Source organism: Martes martes (genome assembly GCF_963455335.1).
Source record: "Martes martes genome assembly, chromosome: 5".
In the NCBI taxonomy this organism is placed as follows: Eukaryota; Metazoa; Chordata; class Mammalia; order Carnivora; family Mustelidae; genus Martes; species Martes martes.
The window spans coordinates 116,926,818-116,948,464 of NC_137892.1; the positions used below are offsets into that span (position 1 = coordinate 116,926,818).

The window sequence follows — 21,647 nt, forward strand, 5'->3', positions numbered from 1 at the left end:
CATCCCAGCATGAGAGGTAGACTGAGCTCCCGCTGCCAACTGTACCCATTCTTTGTTGGGACCGTTGGGTTGTAAAATTAGAAGCATCACATACATGTCAGTCAGGTGTCTTTATCCCAGCTGGGGACAGCAGTCCTCACAAGGACAGCTTCTCCCAGATCATGTGGGCTATATATTCATCCCTTTCTATCTCTCATTCTGTTGCTTATCATGGAAGTTGGAAGAGGGAAGAATAAATATAACATGCACTTCTTCCTCCATATTACTGTAGTCGAAGTGAGGCCTGAGAAGTGGGACTCAGATTTGGCGGAAAGTCTTACTAAACCTCTGAGAATGAGGTGGGTTAGTCTGAAACTTCCTTGAAAACTTTGTATCTATCTTTGCCCAACACTATATTGGTTATGGAACAAGGACTTTGATATATCAGGAAATCGTTAATTTGTACCCCTACCCTGTTCCTAGTCAAGGTCCTTGTGTTTCCTCTCGGTTCCCCCACATTCTTGCCCTCTTTTGGGAAAGGTAAGGAAGATTAAATTCTAATTTAGACTTATCCGAATTACTTCAAAGGATCTGTTTCCACATAACAAAACCAATGCAAGTCATGAAAAAAATAACCCAGTAAGGCTCTACCTTTGTCTTCCCCTTTCCTCGGGCCCTCCACCGCCCTGGGTCCAGCTAGGAGGTGGCGGGGGGAATGCATGCTCCTTCTCGGCCCACCACCTCCTGCCCCACTGCTCTCATGTGTGATTATGTCATAAATCAATTCTGACCCTTTCCGGTGGAAACCTCCCAGGCAGTTTCCAAAATTAGATATTATTTTAAAATAAGTAAATCCTCTGCCGCAATAGAGGTGGGGAGTCTGAATGGAAGATTTTGATACGGGTTGTTATTTTTCTTGACATTTCAGAAACATGAGCCTTGCAGAGGTGAACTTCTTATAAATATTCTAAACTATTTATATATTTAGATTTCATACAGACATGATTTTCTCTCCCTTTTAGTGAAGGGAGAGAATTTGGTACTGCTTCAGTTCCAAAAACCCGTTGTGTAATACTGAGAAACTAAGAAATAACTCACGTTTATGAAGGGTTTATCATGCATGGGCACTTACGGGTATCACTTTATTTGATCCTCCTGATAGCCCTGTGTTAGATCCATATGAGAAAACCAGGCATCAGAGAGGTTAAGAAACTTACCCATTGTCACACAGATAGTGCTAGAGATGGCATTTTATACTACAGTGGCTCTTTTAACGAAGGAAATAAAAGCCCAAGTTACTGAGAGGGCAAACAGATACATAAGAGCGGGAAGCAGGACAGAAAAAGGAGAAAGAAAAAAAACATGCTTAGAAATCCAGGTAATAGAGGAGGAGAGCTAGTAGTAATAGTAACAGTAGTAGTGACTGTGGTGATTGTTTTAATCACATAAAATTACATAAATGCCTTTCATTTGGTAGAGGCAAAAAACATCCACCAGTTCTGGGCCATTTCTGCAGGCTTCCATTGGATAGAATCAGAACTCAATACTGTGAGTATTTAAGAGAGGATATCTGTGAAAGATCTGTGGAAAACATGTATAGAATGACTAATACCAGCTAACATTCCCTGAGCACTTGGTTCCTGCCAGGTACCATGCTGAGTATTTGGTATGGCTCTCCTGCGAGCATTGCAACATCTGTCTACCATGTTGTTCTTGTTTTACTGATGAGGAAATTGAGGCTTAAGGAAGTTAAATAAGCCATTCAGTGATCAAAGAGGGGACATGGGATTTGAACCCAGACAGCCTGACTCCAGGGCCTCACCTTCTGAACAGTCTATGATTTAGCCTATGTCCCAATTTTTACCCTAGTGTTTTATCACATCAGAGTAGGGTGTGATCCTCACCATTGCCATTGATGTCTTGTGCTGTGGTGAGGTGGGGATGGGTATCTTAACAATTACTATCACCTTCCAGGCTGAGGTAGACTTGGGATGCAGGAGTAAGAGTGATTTCTTCATTTTCTGGTTGTATATGCTTGTGGATGGAGCCATTGGCTTCTAGGAAGAATTTATCTATATGAAGGATACTTGCCTTGTGTTAGGGGCAGAAGACAACCTCTTCCTTGCCAACATAGAGAACTTAGGTAGGACGGTGAACCTGTTTGGGCCTCATCTCTACATAGGACCCCTATCTATGTGACTCTTTGTCCCCTGGCCACATGATCTGTGCCACCTCTAGGACCTGGTACTTCTAATTTTAAGTAGACTTTTATCTCTTCTCTATCTCCTCACTCTATAGCCCAAAGCACTCAGGAAGCAGGCTGGTGGGCCAGGACAAGCAGATAACATTTTAGATTAGCAGCTGATGCTATTATTTGGAGTCTTTTTTTAGCTCAAGAATTTTAAAAAGAGTGAGAGAAAATAGGGCTGGCTTAATTTACCCTCATCTGTGCTCTTTCCCTACCAACCCAATCTTTTGCGAATGAGTGGTTCAGCTTAGCTCCCTGATTGCCCCCTGAGGGTTGGAAAAAAAAAAGAAAAAGAAAAAAGAAAGGTGGCTCTCCATTGCTCCTCACCCAGGGCTGCCTTCTGTGAGCTCCCAAGCTTGGCGGGGAACTGCCTCGCTTTCCTGTGAATTTGGTTTTGCCATCTTTGTTATTCTTCCTTAGCCTTTCTTGCCTTTTCTCCTCTCTGTCTTTCTAGAAAGCAAATTATTATACTGATACCCTTGGGCTTCTTAGCCTGCCTTTCCCCAAAAGACTTAACAAATATATATATATATTTGTACTGTTTTATATATAAACCCAGGAAAATCAACAGGATTAATGTGTGCTCATGATTAATGTGGGTTGAGTTTTTTCCTCGATCAGAGATATTCTTGGTTGTTTTTGCTTTTCCATCAATACGTGACTTGGAGGGGGGAGGGGCTGCTGCTACAGTTTTGCAGAGCTAATACTTCCTTTAATATCTCCTTGAACCGCTCTAATTGCTAAGCAATGAGTACTGCTTGGCTTGCCTCTTGGTGTCTAGCACTGGGATAGGTACTACGGGTGATCACAATTAGGCTTTATGGACTCTGGCGTTTTATTTGGAACAGCAACTTGCTCCCATGAAACAAATTAGGGAGTTACATAATATATTTTTATAATCCAGTGTTAAATGACTAGCTTAAAATTCAAAGAAAGGTCCTTGAAGGCATAGACAATGGTACAGGCAGAAGTAGACTGTTCAAATAACCAGTCAAGCTCCTGTGATGTACGGGTGGCTCTCTCTGCTAGGCATTTTAGGCTCTGACCATCCTTTGATTTAATCACAGCAATCTCTGAGAGAATTTATACAGCTTAAGGTATTTAAGATACCTGTAAGGAAAACACAATGGTGAGACTGGTGAGGAGCAGAGATGAAGGGGACTTCAGGCGGACAATCATCCAAGCAAGGGTTTAGACTGCAAAGGTTGGCGGTGGGCAAGGAGCGAGTCGGGCGACGTGGGTGTTAACTGCAGTTAACTGCAGCAATAGATTGCTCAGTCAGAGGATCTAGATTTTAGTTAGTGTTGGCCATCGGGCCTTAGTTTCCCCATCTGAAAATGAGGGACTTAGACTAAATCCTCCTTGAAATCAGCTACAATTTTATAATTCCTTTTATCTAGAGTTTATTCCCTTGAGAGTCCCTTCAAAGTAAGAAGCACGAAGTGATAATGGTTAGCAAGTAGCTTCTTTTCTTCCACTATTATTCTTTACTTTTACAACACACTTGCAAGATACCAATATTGTGTTTATTTGTGAAAGGATTCATCAAAATCATTTAATTAGCTACGAAATTGGATCTCCCTATAGATATATCATTAGTCTGTATTTCTATGTTCTACACTTCAGGTCCTGGTATCTGATATAAATCTGAGACCTAGACCACAATGTTGGTCTAATTCATTTCCCAGATAGTTCTTTGGAATATACTGATTTTTTGGGATATCAATAGGTATCCCATGGGAGATGGTGGAGGGAGGTTTTTCCTGGTAAGTCTGGGAAATGTTGAGTCAAATAAATTCAACTGGTCCTTGTTCTAGGGCTCTGTAAAGCTTTTGAGATACTAACATGCACTGTGAATACCTGAGATAAAGTGTATGACACGTCCCAAACTTTTGTGACCACAGAACCTGATATATTGGTGATGGCTGGATTTCATGTTAACGAAGCCAAGCCCATGAAATCTAGTCATGGAGCGATTGGTCTGGGGTAGATGTGAGAAAATCATCTGAAGTATTTGCAGAGTGTTATTCAGATAAGATCAGGAATGTGTAGAGCCATTATTCTTTAATGCTGCAGGCTTTGAACAGAATTTCTCTCATATTTTGCATCTGGTTCTAGTCACTGCACACTTGGCACTAGATGCCACATGATTTTACAGGACAGTTACATTTAAAGATGGCCGGAACCACTTAGCTCCGATGGAGAAGGCCATTTCATCACTGTAGGAACCAGTGAGCCTCACACACGGGCTACGTGTTGTCTTTTGCATCCAGATGTTTTCTTCAACTGCATTCCCAGAGATAAGGGGAGGTCCAAAGAAACTTCTGTTGGGGGGTGAGGTGAGGGAGACGTGTGGGTGAATACAGTTGGGTAAATAAATGGCAGTTTGGGGACTGAGAAATGATTTCCTGCTTTAATCCAAAAGCTGGAAAACACAGTTTTAAACACAGTTCCTGACTTCTTTCTTCTTTCCTATCTCTACTTTCCATTCTCATCTATACACATAGCTCAGAGGAAGGATTGTAAATAAAAAATAGCATTTGCTCCTCTGTGACATTAAAAAATGAATGGCTACAACTCATACATGTTCCCACTGGAAGTTTCCCAGGCTTTTTTGTTTGGCCTTGATTTTTACAGAACCACATGTAGAATCACAAAATTTTGAGGGCTTTGAGGAACCTTTCCAGTCATCAAGTGCAGCTGTTTTTTGGAAATGAAGAAAAAGAGGCTCCAGAGTCATACAGTGACTTGTCCTGGGAATGCATTAGCTGCTTCTTTGTGCCGGGGTCACAGCCCAGTTCTCCAGACACCAGCTTCACCCCCCATTCAACTCTCTCTTGCTCTAGTTTTCTCATGGTATTTCTTTAGTCTTTTAATAAATTACCTTATATTTGCTGAACCCTCCCAAATTTTATACATGATGGCACTGGCATTCTAATGACTCTTATTTATATCACATTTGTATGCAATACAGTTCCATTCAAATCAAACAAAAAATTAAGAAAGGCAGAGAAAGACATTATCACAAATATCTTTTAAAATTTCATGATGTCATTATGGTATATAAATGGCTGTGTCATTTATTTTACATATATCGAGGCTTACGTGTATAAGTTTAGTTCAAGGTTTCCTACTTGTCCTAAATATCTAAGCTGCCAAGTCCGTATGTAACCTCTACTTATCGATCACCTGTCAAGTGGAAGATGCTTAATGCAAAATCATAAACTTTATTTGTGAGAAATAAAAGAGGCAGTCTGAACTGGTTGCATTAAACTTTGAGTATGACTTTGAAGAACACCTTTCAAGCCCAAGTTATTTTATGGGGAATCATTTTTAAATGAGCCAGCATATTTAAAAAACAGATTAAAAATACTCTAATGGCCTCTTTAATGTAGTTACAGAGTTACAACCATGCTCACCTTATTCCTAAAAAGGCTTTAGTTTATATTTTTATTTTTAATGATTAAGGCACTTGAAATCTATCCTCAACGTTGATAATTATGGGATGGTTAGGAACGACTTTAAGATGACATTCTCCATGAGTTGTTCACGGTGCTTTCAGGAGACACGCGTATGTGCCCATCACTTGAAAATGGAAACCAGGCAAGTGTGATGCATTTCTAACTTTAACATAAATCAAAGACAAAATTCACACCTGGCTGCAGTCTCGTGACTTTTATGAAGAAGACAGATAACTATAAAGTGTTGTGTTCATTTTGTATGTGCACTCAAGTCAGATCACTGGAATGGCTCCCTAATGGTCTGAACTAAAGCCTTCCTCCTTACACAACCTTACTGGCTTCCTCATTCCTAAAACCATAACTCCTTAGTTTGGGATTCAAGCATGGCCCATGAAGGCTCTGACCTTTCTTTTTACCATTCTTGCCCACCATTCATCTTAACTTTGGCTTTCATCACACTGAGCTGTTAGTGGCCCCTTGCACTCGGAGTGATTTTTGCCTCTGTACTCTGGCCTTTCTTATACCATTTCTTCTTCCACAATGTTTTCCCTCCTCTCTGTGTGCAAATTCTTCTGTCCTTTAAGATCCAGTAAAATGCTACTTTTGTCTGGGAAATCTTCCCTTACAATGTAGATATTTAATATTTCCTTTTATCCTAAATTCCTACACGGTCTTCTCTGTATTATATTATGCTCCTTATAACTTTCTATCTTTAATTATTGTGATTTAAGGGGATGTTCTCTCTCATAAGGCAGGACCCATGCTAAATTCACCTTAGTCTCCCAGTGTTAAGCCCAGATCCTCACATATCAGAAGCATTAATTTATACACACTTACACAGAATAATGTTGAATGACACCCTTCCTTCCTTCCTTCCAACAAATGTTCCTTATTAACAACTATTGTATTTCAGGATGCTTCAACGTATCAGTACCAGATAGATTACAGTTTAGTTTTTGTTAATGCATGTGTGATTAGGTAGTTTATATTTAGATTTATTTATTGTGCAGCAAGAGTGCACACAATTACATTAGTGTGAATCTATTGGTTATGGTGAGGATTAAGTAATAATAAAACTAGTACTTTCTAGGTGATTGATATCAGTGAGACCTTCTCCTAAACTCATTATAGGCATAATGTCAATTAACCCTCAGACTCATCAGATATAGCTAGCCTCCTCCCCTGTCCCACCTTCTTCTCAGGTAATGAAACTGAATGCCAGAGAGGTTGAGTGACTTTCCAAAGGTTCCACAGCTGGTAATTTGCAAAGCCTGGTCTTGAACCAAAATCTCTATGACTCCAGAGCCATCTTTTAGCTGTCTAATAAGAATGGAGTAAAACTACACTTACCCAGAGAAACTGTTAAATAACCTCAACTCAAAAGAAAAAAAAGAAGGAAATATAGAAAATAACAGACTTTGGGTAACCAGAACAACAATTTTTAACAAATTATCTTATCTGTTTTCCCAGGTCATAGCAAATAAGAAGGAGCAAGCTAGAGGCAGGTTGTTAGAAGCAGGCTCAGTGACAGCAGAAATGACAGCTTAATGTCAAGGGCAGAAATGGAAAACCTAAAAAGCAGACGCAGAACTATATTACTGCGTGGCACATTAATGACTGTTCGTAATGACAGTGGCCCTGAGTCATCAAGACAGAGATGGCAATTATATTCAATATATCCTCTCTAAAACAGCAAGATGTGTGTAATGCATCCTCAAAAGACTCCCAGTGAAAGCAGCTGTCGTGGCACGGTATTAAAAGGGGTTTGGCTCTGGTTTTCCATGCAGCTCACTTCCTGAAGGGACATGTTAAATGAGGAATTACCGAATATATGTGCAAGTATCAGCGTATGCAGTATGCAAATGTGAACTATGCCACACGCACAAAACCTGTTCAAAGTCAACTCTGTTTAGTACCTTATAGCTTTGATACCCCTTTCTTGGAACTTGGAAAGACCTTAGAAGTATTTTGTTGAAAGGTGAGTTCATTTCATTCCCTGTTAACCCATCTAGCAATCTTTTGGCTTTTATGTTTTTCCTCCCTAATTCCATATAGGCAAAGATTCTGCCTTGCAAACTGCCAGCTTTGGTAACAAACATTTAGTCTCTTCCATAAATGTATCTGGCTTTGCCTTTTCTTTTATATTTTAATTTTCAGACAAACAAGCAGCAACCCAGGACCCTAAGCCAGATCCGAGCAGGGAATGATGTTCCTTCTTAACTGAATTTAGAAAAACAAACCTTGAGAAAGAGCTCATTGTGCAGTTTCAAACCACAGGGGCTGGCGTTACTGGTGTCCAGTCCTCTCCTTCTGGACTACTCTGGACCTCAGGAACTCACCAATGCTTTTCCAGCTCCCAGATGGTCAGGATGGGATCCAGTCTTTAATGGGGCCGGTTGGCACAAGATTTACATCCTGGGAAAGAGCTAGAGAAAGTTTATTTAAAAAATAAATTACTGAAAAATAAATAAATAAATCAACCCACAAAACCAAAGGTAGTTGAAGTATAATGTATTTATTTTAGCCTTTTTTCTCCCAAATCTCCTATTTTGAAATATGATCTTGTTGCTGTTTTATTTTGTACAATTAACTGCATTGATTTAGGGACCTGGTTAGTTTCTTGGTCAGAAGAATTGGGTAGTATATTTTTGTGAATGTTTAATGAGTATACCAGGAAGCTTGAGGGTTTTTTCTGGGAGGGGTAAAAGTAAACAGACTTTTTTTTTTTTTTTAGTAGAAAGTTTTTTTGAGTGAAGTGGTATTGATTATTTCTTTTTTTGTAGGTTCACACGTGACTTTATTGACTCTTTATCCAAAATTATTAGTGGTGGTTAATAGCATTATGGTATTCATTCACTTAGTATTTATTGAGTGCCTACTGCTTCCCAGGGACTGTTAGAAGCGAAAACAAGAAAGACAAAACTCATATCCTCACAGGGCTTATATTCTAGTTGGGGTTGCAGACAATAAATAGGAAAATATATCTACATCTCTCTACTATGTGTCTGTGTCTTATTTCTACGTATGAGAGAAATTTCAGGCAGTGCAAAGGAATACTGCTGACCATTCGAAAACTTACATTGTAAATCTCTTATTTAACTCAATTCCCGAGATTTTAGTTTTAAGTCTCCTCTGACCTTCATACATAAAGTTGATCTTTGCGAATTCATGTTACCCAACATATTTTGTTAAACACTGGTTTAAAGTTTTTTTCTTGAAAGGACAAAAGGAAACCAGGATGTTTGTGAAACAGTAAATGCCTCCACTGGGTTTCTCTCACGTTCTCGGAGAAATCATATACTGCCTTTGAGACAGGCAATTCTTGGGAATGAAAAAGTCTGTGTTACGAAACCCGGAGAACTCTGATTAGGGAACAACGAGAATTCACTGAGGGACTCAGGAGGAGAGATGGCATCTGCTGATTTATGTTGTATCCGCTTCGGGGGAACAGAGACATAATCTGGAGGTTTAACCAGTACGGTTGCCACGAATATACATTTTTCGTGTTTTAACTTCCTTTAGGAGCTCCTGAAAATAATATTTTTTAAACACCATGTTTAACTAGAGAAAGACGAATGTTCCAGAGTGGAGGAAAAATAAGCTGGCTTGTTTGGTCACTACTACTGTGGTGTCTCTTTAAAAATCCCTAGTCAATTTGGTTTTGAAGCTTTAATTATGTTTTTATGTTACAGTTTTCTTATTTAAATGTCTGCTTCGTGTCCATCACTCAGCACCCCCTGCCTATCTCAAAAGAGATGGATGTTATTAACCTAATTGAGGAGGAGGGAGAATGCTGTGAGAATTATTAATACATAAATTAAAAAATTAATCTGGAAAGTGCTTTAGGGCCCCTAGAGAAGCTCTACCCAAACACAAAGCATATTTAACATTATTATAAGCACTCCCACAGAGCAGATAGACCAGTGCAGTGTGAGATGAGTAAACTGAGGCACAGAGAGTGGCGACGGGTGGTTGGGCCAGTGTATATTAGAATCCAGACCCTTGGGTGGGTGACACCTGAAGACCGCTGCAGCAGAGCCCACCTAAGGCCTTTTCTGGTCTTGACAGTTAAGTATTTCTCCCGAAAAGAAACTCTCTTCCTTTCCACCCCTTCTCTTTAAGTCTTTGCTTGTTTGGACTGTGTCTGCGTTGAAAGTGATTAAGGCTAAAATATTAAATCCTAAGGCTAGTAAGGAGAACTCACTAGTGTACTTTCTAGTAATCCCACTTTTTTTTTGGCTTTGTGGCTTGGAACTTCAAGTTGCATTTATTTCATATAGTCCCATTGGTTAGAAAACACACATAAAAGCTTATCTTGGAGTTGCTTTTTTGTTTTGCCAAGAAATAATTCTCAGCTAGCTTCTCGACAGTGAAAAAGGCTATTTGGAGTACCTACTGTGCTCCCAGAACCTTTGAGGTTGTAGAAGTTGGGACACATTCTATCCTGTCAACAGTGGAGACACGGTAGAAAGTACATGTAACAGCAAGTATGGAGAAACCACGAACAGCAGTCAGGAGGGACAGCTAGTGTTGTGCAGTGGTGGCTGTAGTGGGGCAGATGGTCACTTCTTGGTCATGTTACTTCACTCGCCTGCAACTCGTCTTCCGCATCTGTGAACCAGCGAATGCCCATCCCTGCTCCTAGTGCTGCAGGACAGAAGTCACTGACGGAGTCTTGCACAACACTTGGCACACAGTCAGATGACAAGAAAAGGCCACTCTTGCAGAAGCCACCATGGAGGTCCCCACCATCTTCTGTTTAGCGTGAGCTGGAGCGCTACTGGCTCTCAGAGAAGAAAGTGATTCTGAAGGCTTGCTCTTCTTACCTGCGATTCTGTAGCATGTTTCCATTAACTTTTTTTTTTTTTAAAGATTTTTGTTTATTTACTTGACACAGAGAGAGAGATCACAAGTGGGCAGAGAGGCAGGCAGAGAGAGAGGGGGAAGCAGGTTCCCTGCTGAGCAGAGAGCCCGATGTGGGACTCGATCCCAGGACCCTGGGATCATGACCTGAGCCGAAGGCAGAGGCTTAACCCACTGAGCCACCCAGGCGCCCCTCCATTAACATTTTTAGATACTAGTTACTCTCCTTCACCTTCCTACATGGGTCATGCTTTTCAGCCTGTGAAAGAATTTTATAAAAACTATTTAGAGAATTCTCCTTTCTCCCAGGCCCTTCTTCCGGACTTCCAGAATTTGCAGACAGACTGCCTCTTTGGAGGTTTGCCTCCCCCTCCATGCGCCTGCCACCAGCCTCCTCTTCTGGTCCATCCACAGAGGAGCTCCTCTTTCTTGTTTCTCGTACTTCTGTGGAAAAGAGGCCTGCCCACCTCCCCCATGTTTGCGCTCCGTCTCTCAGCACAAGCATGCCTCACCTTGCCAGCCAGCACCGGGCTCTTCTGACCTTGTGTTCGGAGTCCGGAGAGGAGGGAATGCTCACACCAGCAGCTTGGAGGGAGTGTGATCCCTGCTGCCGTATGTCCTGGGTGTGCTGGCAGCCTCTCTTGGGGCCTTGCAGAGAGCAAGGGTATCTTTCCATCAGAATGCCGCTCCCCAAAATGGTTTCTTCCCATTATAATATTAACAATTCTTATTGTTGAGAAGTTAGAGAATTCAAAGAGGTACGCAGAGGAAAATAAGGTTACCCATAGTTTTATAAATTGTCCTTGACACTCTGATAATTTTCCTTTTAGTCTTTTTTCCATGCAGATACATATCTAATTCTTACATAATTAAATGTAGTACATATTGTGTAAAACTGATGTTATTCTACATTTGATCTTTAGTAAAGTTTTTCTCATAATTAAAGTAATACCTGTGAATGTAGAAATTTATTTATTCCGGAATTATTTAATTGCTTATTTCCTGTGCAAGTGCGTGTGCACACGTGCACACACACACACACACGGAGAAAGAGGGAGAGAGAGAGGAGATGAATCACATATCATGTCATCTGTCCAGAAATAAACAGTTAACATTAAACATTGTTTTTGTGTAGGCTGTTTTCTTAGTATTACCTTCTTACCTTTTTTTCTTTCCTTTATTTCCCTTTATTCCTTCTCACAGGAGTCAGAGACCTTTAGAAATCCTCTTCTCTTTTACCACTTAGATGAAATCTGAGCGGTGGTCTCAAGCAGGAACCCCTGTGCTGAGCCAGTGGGATAATTCATTTTAAGAGCAATTTAGTTAGGGAATGAGAGTTAAATATTATCAGGTTAGGAACAGTGAACTCTTATGGGTAGGTATTACTAGGCCTAATGGAGTCGAATCTCTTGTAGAATTATGGCCTAATTTATGTAAGTATTTATTCCAGAAATATTTTGGAAATATCCTGTATGTAGAGCATTAAGTTAAATACTTTAGAGGTATAAATATGAATTAGACCCTGTCTCTGATCTCAGGAACTAGCTAATGAGAGAAAAATGTGTAGGAAAATCTTTATGGCACAGAACAAAATAGGATATTAAGTGTTATAGAATAAATGTCATAATTATATAAATTCTTACAAAGGTGCAGGTAACTCTGACTTTTAAGATCAGGTAAAACTTATTGGAAGAGAGAGGGTACATGGTCTCAAAGAATAAATAGAATATCAGTAGGGGAATGTGTAGGCAAGGAATGACACGAACAAAGCAAAGATGTTGGGCACAGCTGTGGTGTTTTCATGTATCCTCATGCCCTACTCTCCAGAACGGGGAAAAGCAAAGTGGGAAGTAAGACTAGAAAGGGAAATTAGCTGTCAGTCCTTGGGGCGCTCTGAATATTGTGCCAAGGAGTTTGGATCATATACTGTAATTAAAAGGGGCATTTGTTGAGTAAGGCAACGACATGATGAAGTTGTATTTGAAGAAGATAATTCTGATAGAAAAAGGAGAAGTAGAGAGAGACCATAATTGTAATTTTAAGAGTAGGAAATGGTAACAACTTGAACAGAAGAAAGTAGTAAAGCAAAGAGCCAGTGGAGGCCGATGGAGGAAAAATCAAAATGACTAAAAAAACAAAAAACAAAAAACAAAACAAAACAAACAAACAAAAAAAACTGAAAGGAGAAAAAATAAAGATGATCTTACTTTGGGTGATTCAAAGGATAGCATTCCCTTAACCAAGAATGGGAACATGGGAGCAAAAAATACATTTATAAGTAGTAAGATGATAAATTTAGCTTGGGTCATGTTGGGATCGAGGTGGCAATTAGATGTGTTCAGGGAGATTCTGTTACTCTGTTGCTAATAAAAGTTTGGTGCGTGGCCAAAGAGATCAAAGCTACAGGTGTAGATTTGGAACTCAGTCTAACTGAGGTAGCTGAGCGCATGAATAAACTCACAAAATGTTAGGCAAGTAAAAAGAGAAGAAAATACAGAACAGAATTTGTAAAACTTCAACAGTTAATAAGTTGGCAGAAAGGAAAAGTTGGCAAGTGAGGAAAATAGGAACCAATGAATAAAAGAAGAACTCCAGAAAACACTTATTTATAAGCAGAAGATACTGGTTTTCTTCCTAGTGTTTCTAAACGATATTTGTTAAACTTGTTTGACCTTCAGCTTTTCTCATCTGGAATACATATCCTACAAGAATGGGTTTTAAAAGATAGTGAATGTGAAAGTGTTTTGGTAAACCATCAGACATGCAAGTCTTAAGTCTTATCATTAGTGTCACAGAAGTGAGGAAAATAGAGACTTCCAACAAGGGAGAAAGTAGTGTCAGATGCTACAGTTTCATAAGATTATTTAGTTTTAGCTCAACTCATTTGGCTTGTGCTTTAAGGAAGTCAGGTCAAGAGTGAATCTGTTCTTTAATCACTTAGAACAACATTTCCCAAAATATGGAGCATGTGTCTCTGGTGGGACAGGACAAAACTTTGGGTTTGACACAGACATCAGGCAGAACTGAATCACATAGTGAGAAAGTTGTTTTTTTGTTTGTCTTTTAATCTTCAGATTAATGTTAAGGTGGTAAGTCTCAGTTGGGGTGAATAAGTCTGTAGCATCTAACACTGGCTGGTTTCCCCTTTCAGTAAACTCCTTCAGGTTGTGAGCACTATTTAGTTAGAATTTAAGAATATCATATTAACTTTAAAATTACCACCTGTATTACCTTCTTATTTTGGCAGGGATATCCGCTTTCCAGCTGGGAGAGTGATATGATGTTTTCCTTAAAACTAAGTTATTTTAAACAAAAAAGTAATTGATTTTTAAAATATTAAGTACATAATTGTATAGGTGGTATACAGTCATGACCAAACTGAGAAAGTGGTATTCCAATAACGGGAGTTTGGAAATTTTAGATTTACCTGAGCTCTTCCTCCTCCTATTTCTTGGAATGGCTACCTCGTTTCAAGCAGGTTAGAACAGTGTGGGAAATTATCCATCCTGGGACAGTGGTGGGGTGGTGGTGTTTGTCTTGGGTTCTAGACTTACAGATTTAGACCCTTTTCTTCCCCTAAGATGTTGGGTCAATTTTTGAAGCCTGTAGATTTTTCTAGAATTTTGTGTCTTCAGATGTTAAAATGAGAGGGTTAGTTTTAAATGATTACTAGAGTTCCTTCCAGCAATAAAGTCTATGATTCTCTGAGTGATTAGTAAATAACCCTATGCTTTCAGATTGATAGAAGTTAGAAAAAATGATTTTCCTCTGTAAGGCATCAATATGTCATCAAGTATGTCAATACCAGAGGCTGTTTGCAGACTAACATCAACGGTGAGGAAAACATCAACAAATTCATTCTTTAATGATAATTCATAGTCTACCTCATTTGTGAAGGATAGTTATTTCAAGAAGGAATCTCTGCTTTAGTAAAGGTGATTGATTAAAATTGAAAGTGAAATCGTAAATGAAAATGTTTCAATTTCCTGAGCCTACTGCTTTATGCCAATACTTCACTCTTAAGTCAGTAGTTTCACTGCAGTCCTATATAATCAATTCAGGAAGCCCATGAACTCTGTTGCTTAGTATAGTAGCTCATAGGTAGTAAGTCCTTCTATGTAAGAAGGTGTTTCTATTCATCTATTCACTAATATCTTTCCACCTTTTAAAATTTATTTCTCCTGAAAAGAAGGGCAGGTGAAGTATTTTCTAACTGGCTATAAGTTCTCCTAAGTGTTATTGTGAATTGATCTAACTCTACATCCTAAGTAACTCTTAAAAATAGAAGCGTATGGCCTATTTGGAATCTAACAATATGGCAACTTCCATCATCAAAAGTATAGCAAAGGACCAGGCAGCAAATGAAAAATGGATATAGAATGGAGATAAAAAAAACCACCCACACCCATCTCGGGATCTGAAAAATTTGAGTTTATTACTTCCTTTAAAAAGTTTCCATATGAGGGGGTGCCTGGGTGGCTCAGTGGGTTAAAGCCTCTGCCTTCAGCTCAGGTTATGATCCCAGGGTCCTGGGATGGAGCCCCACATCTGGCTCTCTGCTCAGCAGGGAGCCTGCTTCTTCCTCTCTGCCTGCCTCTCTGCCTACTTGTGATCTCTGTCTGTGAAATAAATAAAATATTATTAAAAAAATAAAAAATAAATAAAAAGTTTCCATATGAACAAGTTCTTCTCTATGATTAGGTAGGAAGGGTTTGTCCTGGTCATTTTTTGAATTGCAACAGTGTCATGTTTTGTTCTAACTTGTGCTAACAAGGGTAATCTTTGTGCAAGCAACTCAGCAATTTTAGGATTGCATTTTCACATCTGGGAAAAAAGAAAAAGGGATAATACTAACAGTAACAATAATGTGGTCATTGATCTGACCAAGTTAGTGTCTATGTGTAAATTCCTCAGCAATGTGGAAGACACCTCCTAAGGGCTCACCAAGAGTTAATTCCCACCATTGCAAAAACACTTTGACAAGTTGCGATTAAACTTGTGCTTGACTTTGAATTATCATCTTTTACTGCCCTTCAGAGCCTCTTTCTTTCTTCTGTTCTCTGTACGATAGTAAACTTGATTTCCTGATTTTGATGCTTACAGATTAGACGTGCAGATTAGAAGGTGCAAAGCGCAGCAGGAGAAAAAAGACAAGAAAGTGAATAAACTAGAAATAACTTAAAAATTATAGTTATCTAAGGCCATTTAGTGCAGGGGAAAATAGATCCTCATACCTCAGTAGTCACTAAGGAGGCTTTTCTATAATACAGTAATAGATAATACCCTTGATTCATCAAGGGTAAATTAAAGTATATATACTTTGCTTATTTTAGGAAAAAAATGCAATGATTTTGGAAGAAATTAAATATGAAAAGGACAAAATTTGAAGTAAATACTTTTTTGTGTACTTTTCTGGTTAAAACTCTAGCCTTCCAAAACACTCAGCCATGGAGATGAACTCAGTCTCCAGGGGTTCCACATAAGCATGATCTTCTTGAAATATCTTTCAAGTGTCTCCAGCAAATAAGCTAAGGCTCCATACATTCTACAGAAAGGGATAGGCATTTTTAATTACTAAGTTAAAATGACTTTTATGCAGATGGCCTTTTCTTTATGTTTCAAAAAAGAGTATTTGACAGAAATTACTTGTGGACTTTCACAGTAGTAACTTTCTCAGATTCTTTTCCTTGGGACTTGGTGCTAGGACAGTTTACTCAGGTGGGCCCCGAGGGCTGATACCTTGATTTTCACAGTGTTGTCTGTGGTTCTTTCAATAGTGCCACCTGTAATTTTCTGGGCAAAACATTTGCATTGGGTCTGGTTTGCCCATTAAAGAACAAAAAAAAAAGGCTTCTTCTAAGTTATCTTCATAATTTAGTACAAACCCAAGTGCTAATCCATTGTATACTGACTCAGTACCACAAATGTTGAACCAAATGACTCTGATAGGTGTCAAGAAGTGGGCAATGACCGAAACCATACAGAGAGAACGTGTAGAATCCAGCGCCATCAGAGGTCAAGCAGTCAAATGCCAGGGCTGGATTTTTCAAAGAACCAGATAATGCCAGTTTTATGACCATTAATTACATTCCAGTTACATAAACAAAGATAAGAGTAATAAAAAATAAATTCTGCTTCTCGGTGTAATCTGATTGCCAACAGGGTTCAGAAATGAACGTTCTCATTGTGCACGTGGCCTTGCATAATGGACCAGGGATCATTCTGCAACCCCCTCCCCAAACTTCCACTTCCCTTTTATGGACAGTCCTTAGTTCTGCCAGATCTCTAAGCTATTCCAGGGAGGCAGTTTCCCCTTTAAAGCTCTTTGATTGCGCCTCTGGTAGTTAATGCACCAAATGGTCTTTAGGGGTATTTCATACGTGGGCTCTGCAGCTAATCAGAGTGCCTTGGCCCACTGATTTCCTACTTCTGTGTTTTCCACATGTTCAAGGGCTCAGTTCAAACACCAGGCCCACCAGCTTCTGGAGAGGCATGGCAGTGCTCAGCTCTGATGGGGGGCGTCTGCCTCAAACAGAGATTTTCCAAAGGATATCCCGTAGTAGATGAATCATTCCATTAGGCCAGGTTCACTTTTCAAACCAGGAAGCCGCGTGCCTGCTGTGTAGGGAAACTCAGATAAAGTTGTTGTGGCTGTGCTTGGAGCGCTTGTAAATATCGTTGTCAGTGTCTTTGATACAGGTTCCATCAAGATAGCATGTAAACACTGACAGGTTAATTATGTGTTTTAAAGCTATGTTTATTGAGAGCTGATGGGAAGGCTGTGAAATGAGTCCTTTACATATCGCAGTGACAGTTTTCTCCCCACTGTCTTCCCCAGCTGATTACGCCTCATGCCATCCGCGTGCAGACTCCTCCCCGGCACATCCCTGGTGTTGTAGAAGTCACATTGTCCTACAAGTCGAAACAGTTCTGCAAAGGGACACCGGGAAGATTCATTTACACAGGTAAGAACTGTTGCAGATGATGGACACAGAGATTTTCCTCGGATTTGTGTGTGTTTTGCTTTATCTTGTATGTCTACACAGGCATTGTATTTTAAAATCTCATTTGTAGGACCGTCTTTCTTTGTCCATTTCACCAAATAGATGACCAGATGACTTGCTATTATTAGTAGTATTAGTATATCATTACTTAAGACTTCATGTGGGTGTCCATGTTGAATGAGAGGTTTGGTAGAAAAAAAAATTGGTTGGATACCTAAGAAGCAGCCTGAGAAGTAGGGAAAGGGGGAAGAAGTGGTAGGCAATTCAGTCTCTCTGTACGTTAAGCCATCTGTGTTGGGGTTTATTTGCTTTATGGAGTACGGACGTGCTTTAAGGAACAGGACAACTTTCTTCTAGCTTGGTCATAGCTGGGGAGTTGGTAGTTTCCTATTTAATTCTGGGTTGGTACCTCCTTCTCCCGTAAAGTGTGTTTTGCCCTCCCCAAACAGCCTTGGCGCACAGATCTGCCTTGCGGTGAGAAGCTAGGGTTGCAGAGTGGAGGTGAATTGACCGCCTCGTCAGATGGAGAGAACCAGGCAGGTTCCCCGTGGAAATGCAAGCACGCAGCCCAAGCGTCCATTGTGTACTTCAGGAGATCCTCTGATTGTAATGTGCTAACCGAAACACCCATGGATCTTTCTATAAATCAGATTCTGATTCAGTAGCCCTGGGTGGGACCGGAGACTCTGCCTTTCTAACACACTCCCAGGGTAGACTGGTGATCTTGGTCCATGGGCCTTACTGGGAGTAGTGACATTCTAGGCCCTCTGCTTATGACCTGTCATCCCTAGGTAACTGTCTCCAAGAACTTGTCTCCCGTTTCCTTCTTCATTCAATAGAGGACCACAGGGCCTGACTAAGTATAGAGTGTAGGTTTCTTCCACACAAAGAAGATCCAGAGCAGTGAAGAGAGAACTCTCTTAACAGATCCTAATTATAGCCATACAATTAAATGGACAAATTTTATTTTGCTGTGACATTTTACCTCAAAGCATCTTTCCTTTTTGTATTTTAATACCAGGAACAAAACCAACCATGCTTGTTAGTCTCAATCTCTCTCTCTCTCTCTCTCCCCTTCTCTCTCAAAATTATAAAAACAACTAATGTATTCTGACCCTTGGAAATGCCTCCCAGCCCTTTAAACAAAATGCAGGTTTGGTGCCTGCCTGACGATTAGTTTTAGTTAATTGAAAATTATAGGATTGACCCAAGAGGAAAATTTTGTTTGCACTCCAATCACTTTTACAAATTAAGGAAAATTACCACAATTTTGTTTAGCTAAGGTTTCACACTGAGTTCAAGAAATTAGCTCAGCCATCCCAACAAAGTCAGCACTTTGTTAGTGAGCACTTGAAAAAATAATAGTCTATCTGGAGTTTTGTGGTGTATACAAACGAAGCATAGAGAAAGCTATGATGCTTTATAGAAGTAGGCCAAGTGTTTTTAATTAGGCTCATTGGTTCAGCGTAAGTTTTGAAGAACAATCAAACTAGCAGATTAGCTGTTTCTTTTAAAGCTAGGATTTCTTGCCATTCATTTTTCCCATGAGAACTTCCACATAGCACTATTTTTTTTTTTTTTTTTACAAGCCTCATTATGGGCCTGCAGGAAAAGGACCAATTGAAACTTCTGATACTGTAACATTCCCCACCATCATTCCAATGGATGGGAGTTTTTCACAATGTTCCTCACTGAACTCGGTGTTCTGGAACATATTACAAAACCACAGAGGCCAAATGTTTTCTCTGAGGAGTTTGGACTCTGTTTTTGGCCAAAAACATTTAGGCCTTGCTGGCTGCTTATTTACTCTGCTATTAAGAACAAGAAAAAGGAGAAGAAAAAGAAGAAGAAGAAAATGCCTGTGTGGTGGGAGGTACAGGAGGCAATCAGGCATGATTCCGCTTTGGTGACAACATCCCTGCCCATTAATGGTTCCATTTTGTGGTCAGGTCTCATTTAGAAGAAATTATTTTTAATCAGTGTTCAACAAAATATCCCCTTGAGCCACCTGGCCATAAAAGTTTAAAAAAAAAAAATCATCCCCACTAAATTACTTAAGTTCTCAAAAGAAAATAGCTAGGGACCCATTATGATTTGGAATTTTTTTAACCACTAAAAAAAATTGCCTTCAATTTAAGAAATAACGTCTTGGAAAACCTGTATCATACAGGAATTAGGATCAAAGGTAAAAAGCGATGGATTTGCAAGTCTAGCAAAGTCGTTAGGGCTGAGAGAGAGAAATCCTGGGTGTGATGCACGTGTGTACGTGTGTGGGAAATTTAAAGTCTGAGAAAATGCTTCTTCTGATCTTGCCTTAAACTGTGGGAAACAGACAAGAAGAGGTGCTCTATTAAGCATTCTAGGAGAGAGTTTAACTTCTCTCCGCATTGGAGAAAGAAAATTTTGAAGAAATTAGCACAGAAACTTCTCCACTGATGGAGTTACCTGTTAGCTTGCTGGGACATTACCTCATTTCTAACGTAGGGGAATCTCTGTTAATTGGTGAGCTACACGTGGCCTCTTAATTAGCATTGAATGCCCCTACCTAGGATCACTTGTTCACAGCTGGTGCTCCTGATTTACTCAGTTTACCTCTATGCTTGTCACCACTGACCAACCAAGGCAGAGACGGCCATAAAACCTTTCTGTTCTTTATATCCAAACAACCCTTCAGGCCATAGTGAACGTGCAGCCATCCTTTTCTGTCAACCCACAGAAGATCCCACTTCATTTTCTTTAACTTCCATAGCATTTCAAGATGTGAAGCTTGATTTTCTGGACTGGCTGAGCCAACGTCTTGTTTCTTAGTGGAATGTCACTTGGAATTTTTCCCTTAAAAAAAAAAAACGGGGGGAATATCCAGGGACTGAAAACTCACAACCCCAATTTAAGCACTGTGGCAGTTTGCTGAGTGTGTGAGGGAGTTTGGGTGTGTGTATGTAGAAGTCTCTAAAAATCCATAATTGTTAAAAAAAAAAAAAAAAACAACTGAGACAGGAACAGCATGGCCTAATCTATGCAAATAAAGGCAGACTTTTTGGGACGGGAGGAAAGAATTTGACTAAACACAGATTGCCTGCAAGCTGGCTCCACTTGTAAGGAGTGGGAACGCTGCTCTCCATCATCGATTCTTCAGATCAGAGACACAGGGGGAATTCTCAGCTGCCAGATGTGTGGGTCTCTGTGTTCGCCCAGTCTGTGAGGGAGCAAAGTGAATCCCAACTTGATCAGAACAAATAGTACTTCCCAGATCCTGCTTATTGTGTCCTGTTATTCTTCTGTAAATTCAAGGCAAAGCTGAGCTTAAATTTGAAATAATGTTTCCTGATAGAAGGAAACAAAACCCCTTTCTATGACAGGACTGTTTTCAAAGCCCTCTCCTGGTGTCTGGTCCATTAGTCCTATAGGAAGTAAATCTACCATAAACCCCCAGTGCCATGGAAAGAGGTCTCCCCAATACCTTTGTTCTTCTCCCAGCTTGTTTTCCTGCTGTTGCCACATCTTTAAGGGACTTGGATCTTCTAGAATTGTAATCTCTCCTGCGAAGCTTTAAGTAACCTCAAGAGCTGATAAAGGACTCTAAGAAGCCTTTAAGATGCTTCTTCAAACTTCTAGAATGGGTTTCCCTGGTGAGAAGTGGCCAAATCCAGTTTTGCCTCATCACCGTTCTTTCTCCACTGGAAAGGTTACCATCTTTGGAGAAACTGTGGCTGGGAGAGTAAGCCACCAGGACGGTGTCTGACTAGCTCAGGTGTGCATGGAGAGCTATGGACGCCTGCTCTCCGTCAAGCTGGGGAAAGCCCCAGTGAATGTGGTTAGGCCACTTCTCAGATTGTTCTGTCACCAAGTTCCACTGTTCTAAGGATTTTTCACCAAATTTCCTGCCCTTGTGGAAAGATTAACTCCAATTTCTGTATGTTAGTCTCAGAATTAACTTTGAAATGAAAATTCTTCCTGGAAATACTTCCTGTGTGTACCTCATGCCCAAGACAGCTTTGTATGTAGGAGGGGTCACCTTGGCTGAATGTGCTCTGTGGGGCTTGATGTGCCATGTCTTTCAAGTTTTCCTTTTTTTCCCCTGTCTCTTTTGTT

The 21,647-nt window shown here is 40.0% G+C and overlaps 1 protein-coding gene across 4 annotated transcripts in view; it reads left to right on the forward strand.

The window, feature by feature from the left end:
- EBF1 (EBF transcription factor 1) overlaps positions 1 to 21,647 on the forward strand; it is a gene marked incomplete at its 5' end in the record, with an annotated part of 382,001 nt that overhangs the window by 287,679 nt on the left and 72,675 nt on the right. For all 4 annotated transcript variants that reach the window (XM_080803881.1, XM_080803882.1, XM_080803883.1 and 1 more), the window contains one exon: positions 17,390 to 17,516. In XM_080803881.1, coding sequence (XP_080660007.1) covers positions 17,390 to 17,516 — 127 coding nt within the window. The remainder of the gene's footprint in view (positions 1 to 17,389; positions 17,517 to 21,647) is intronic.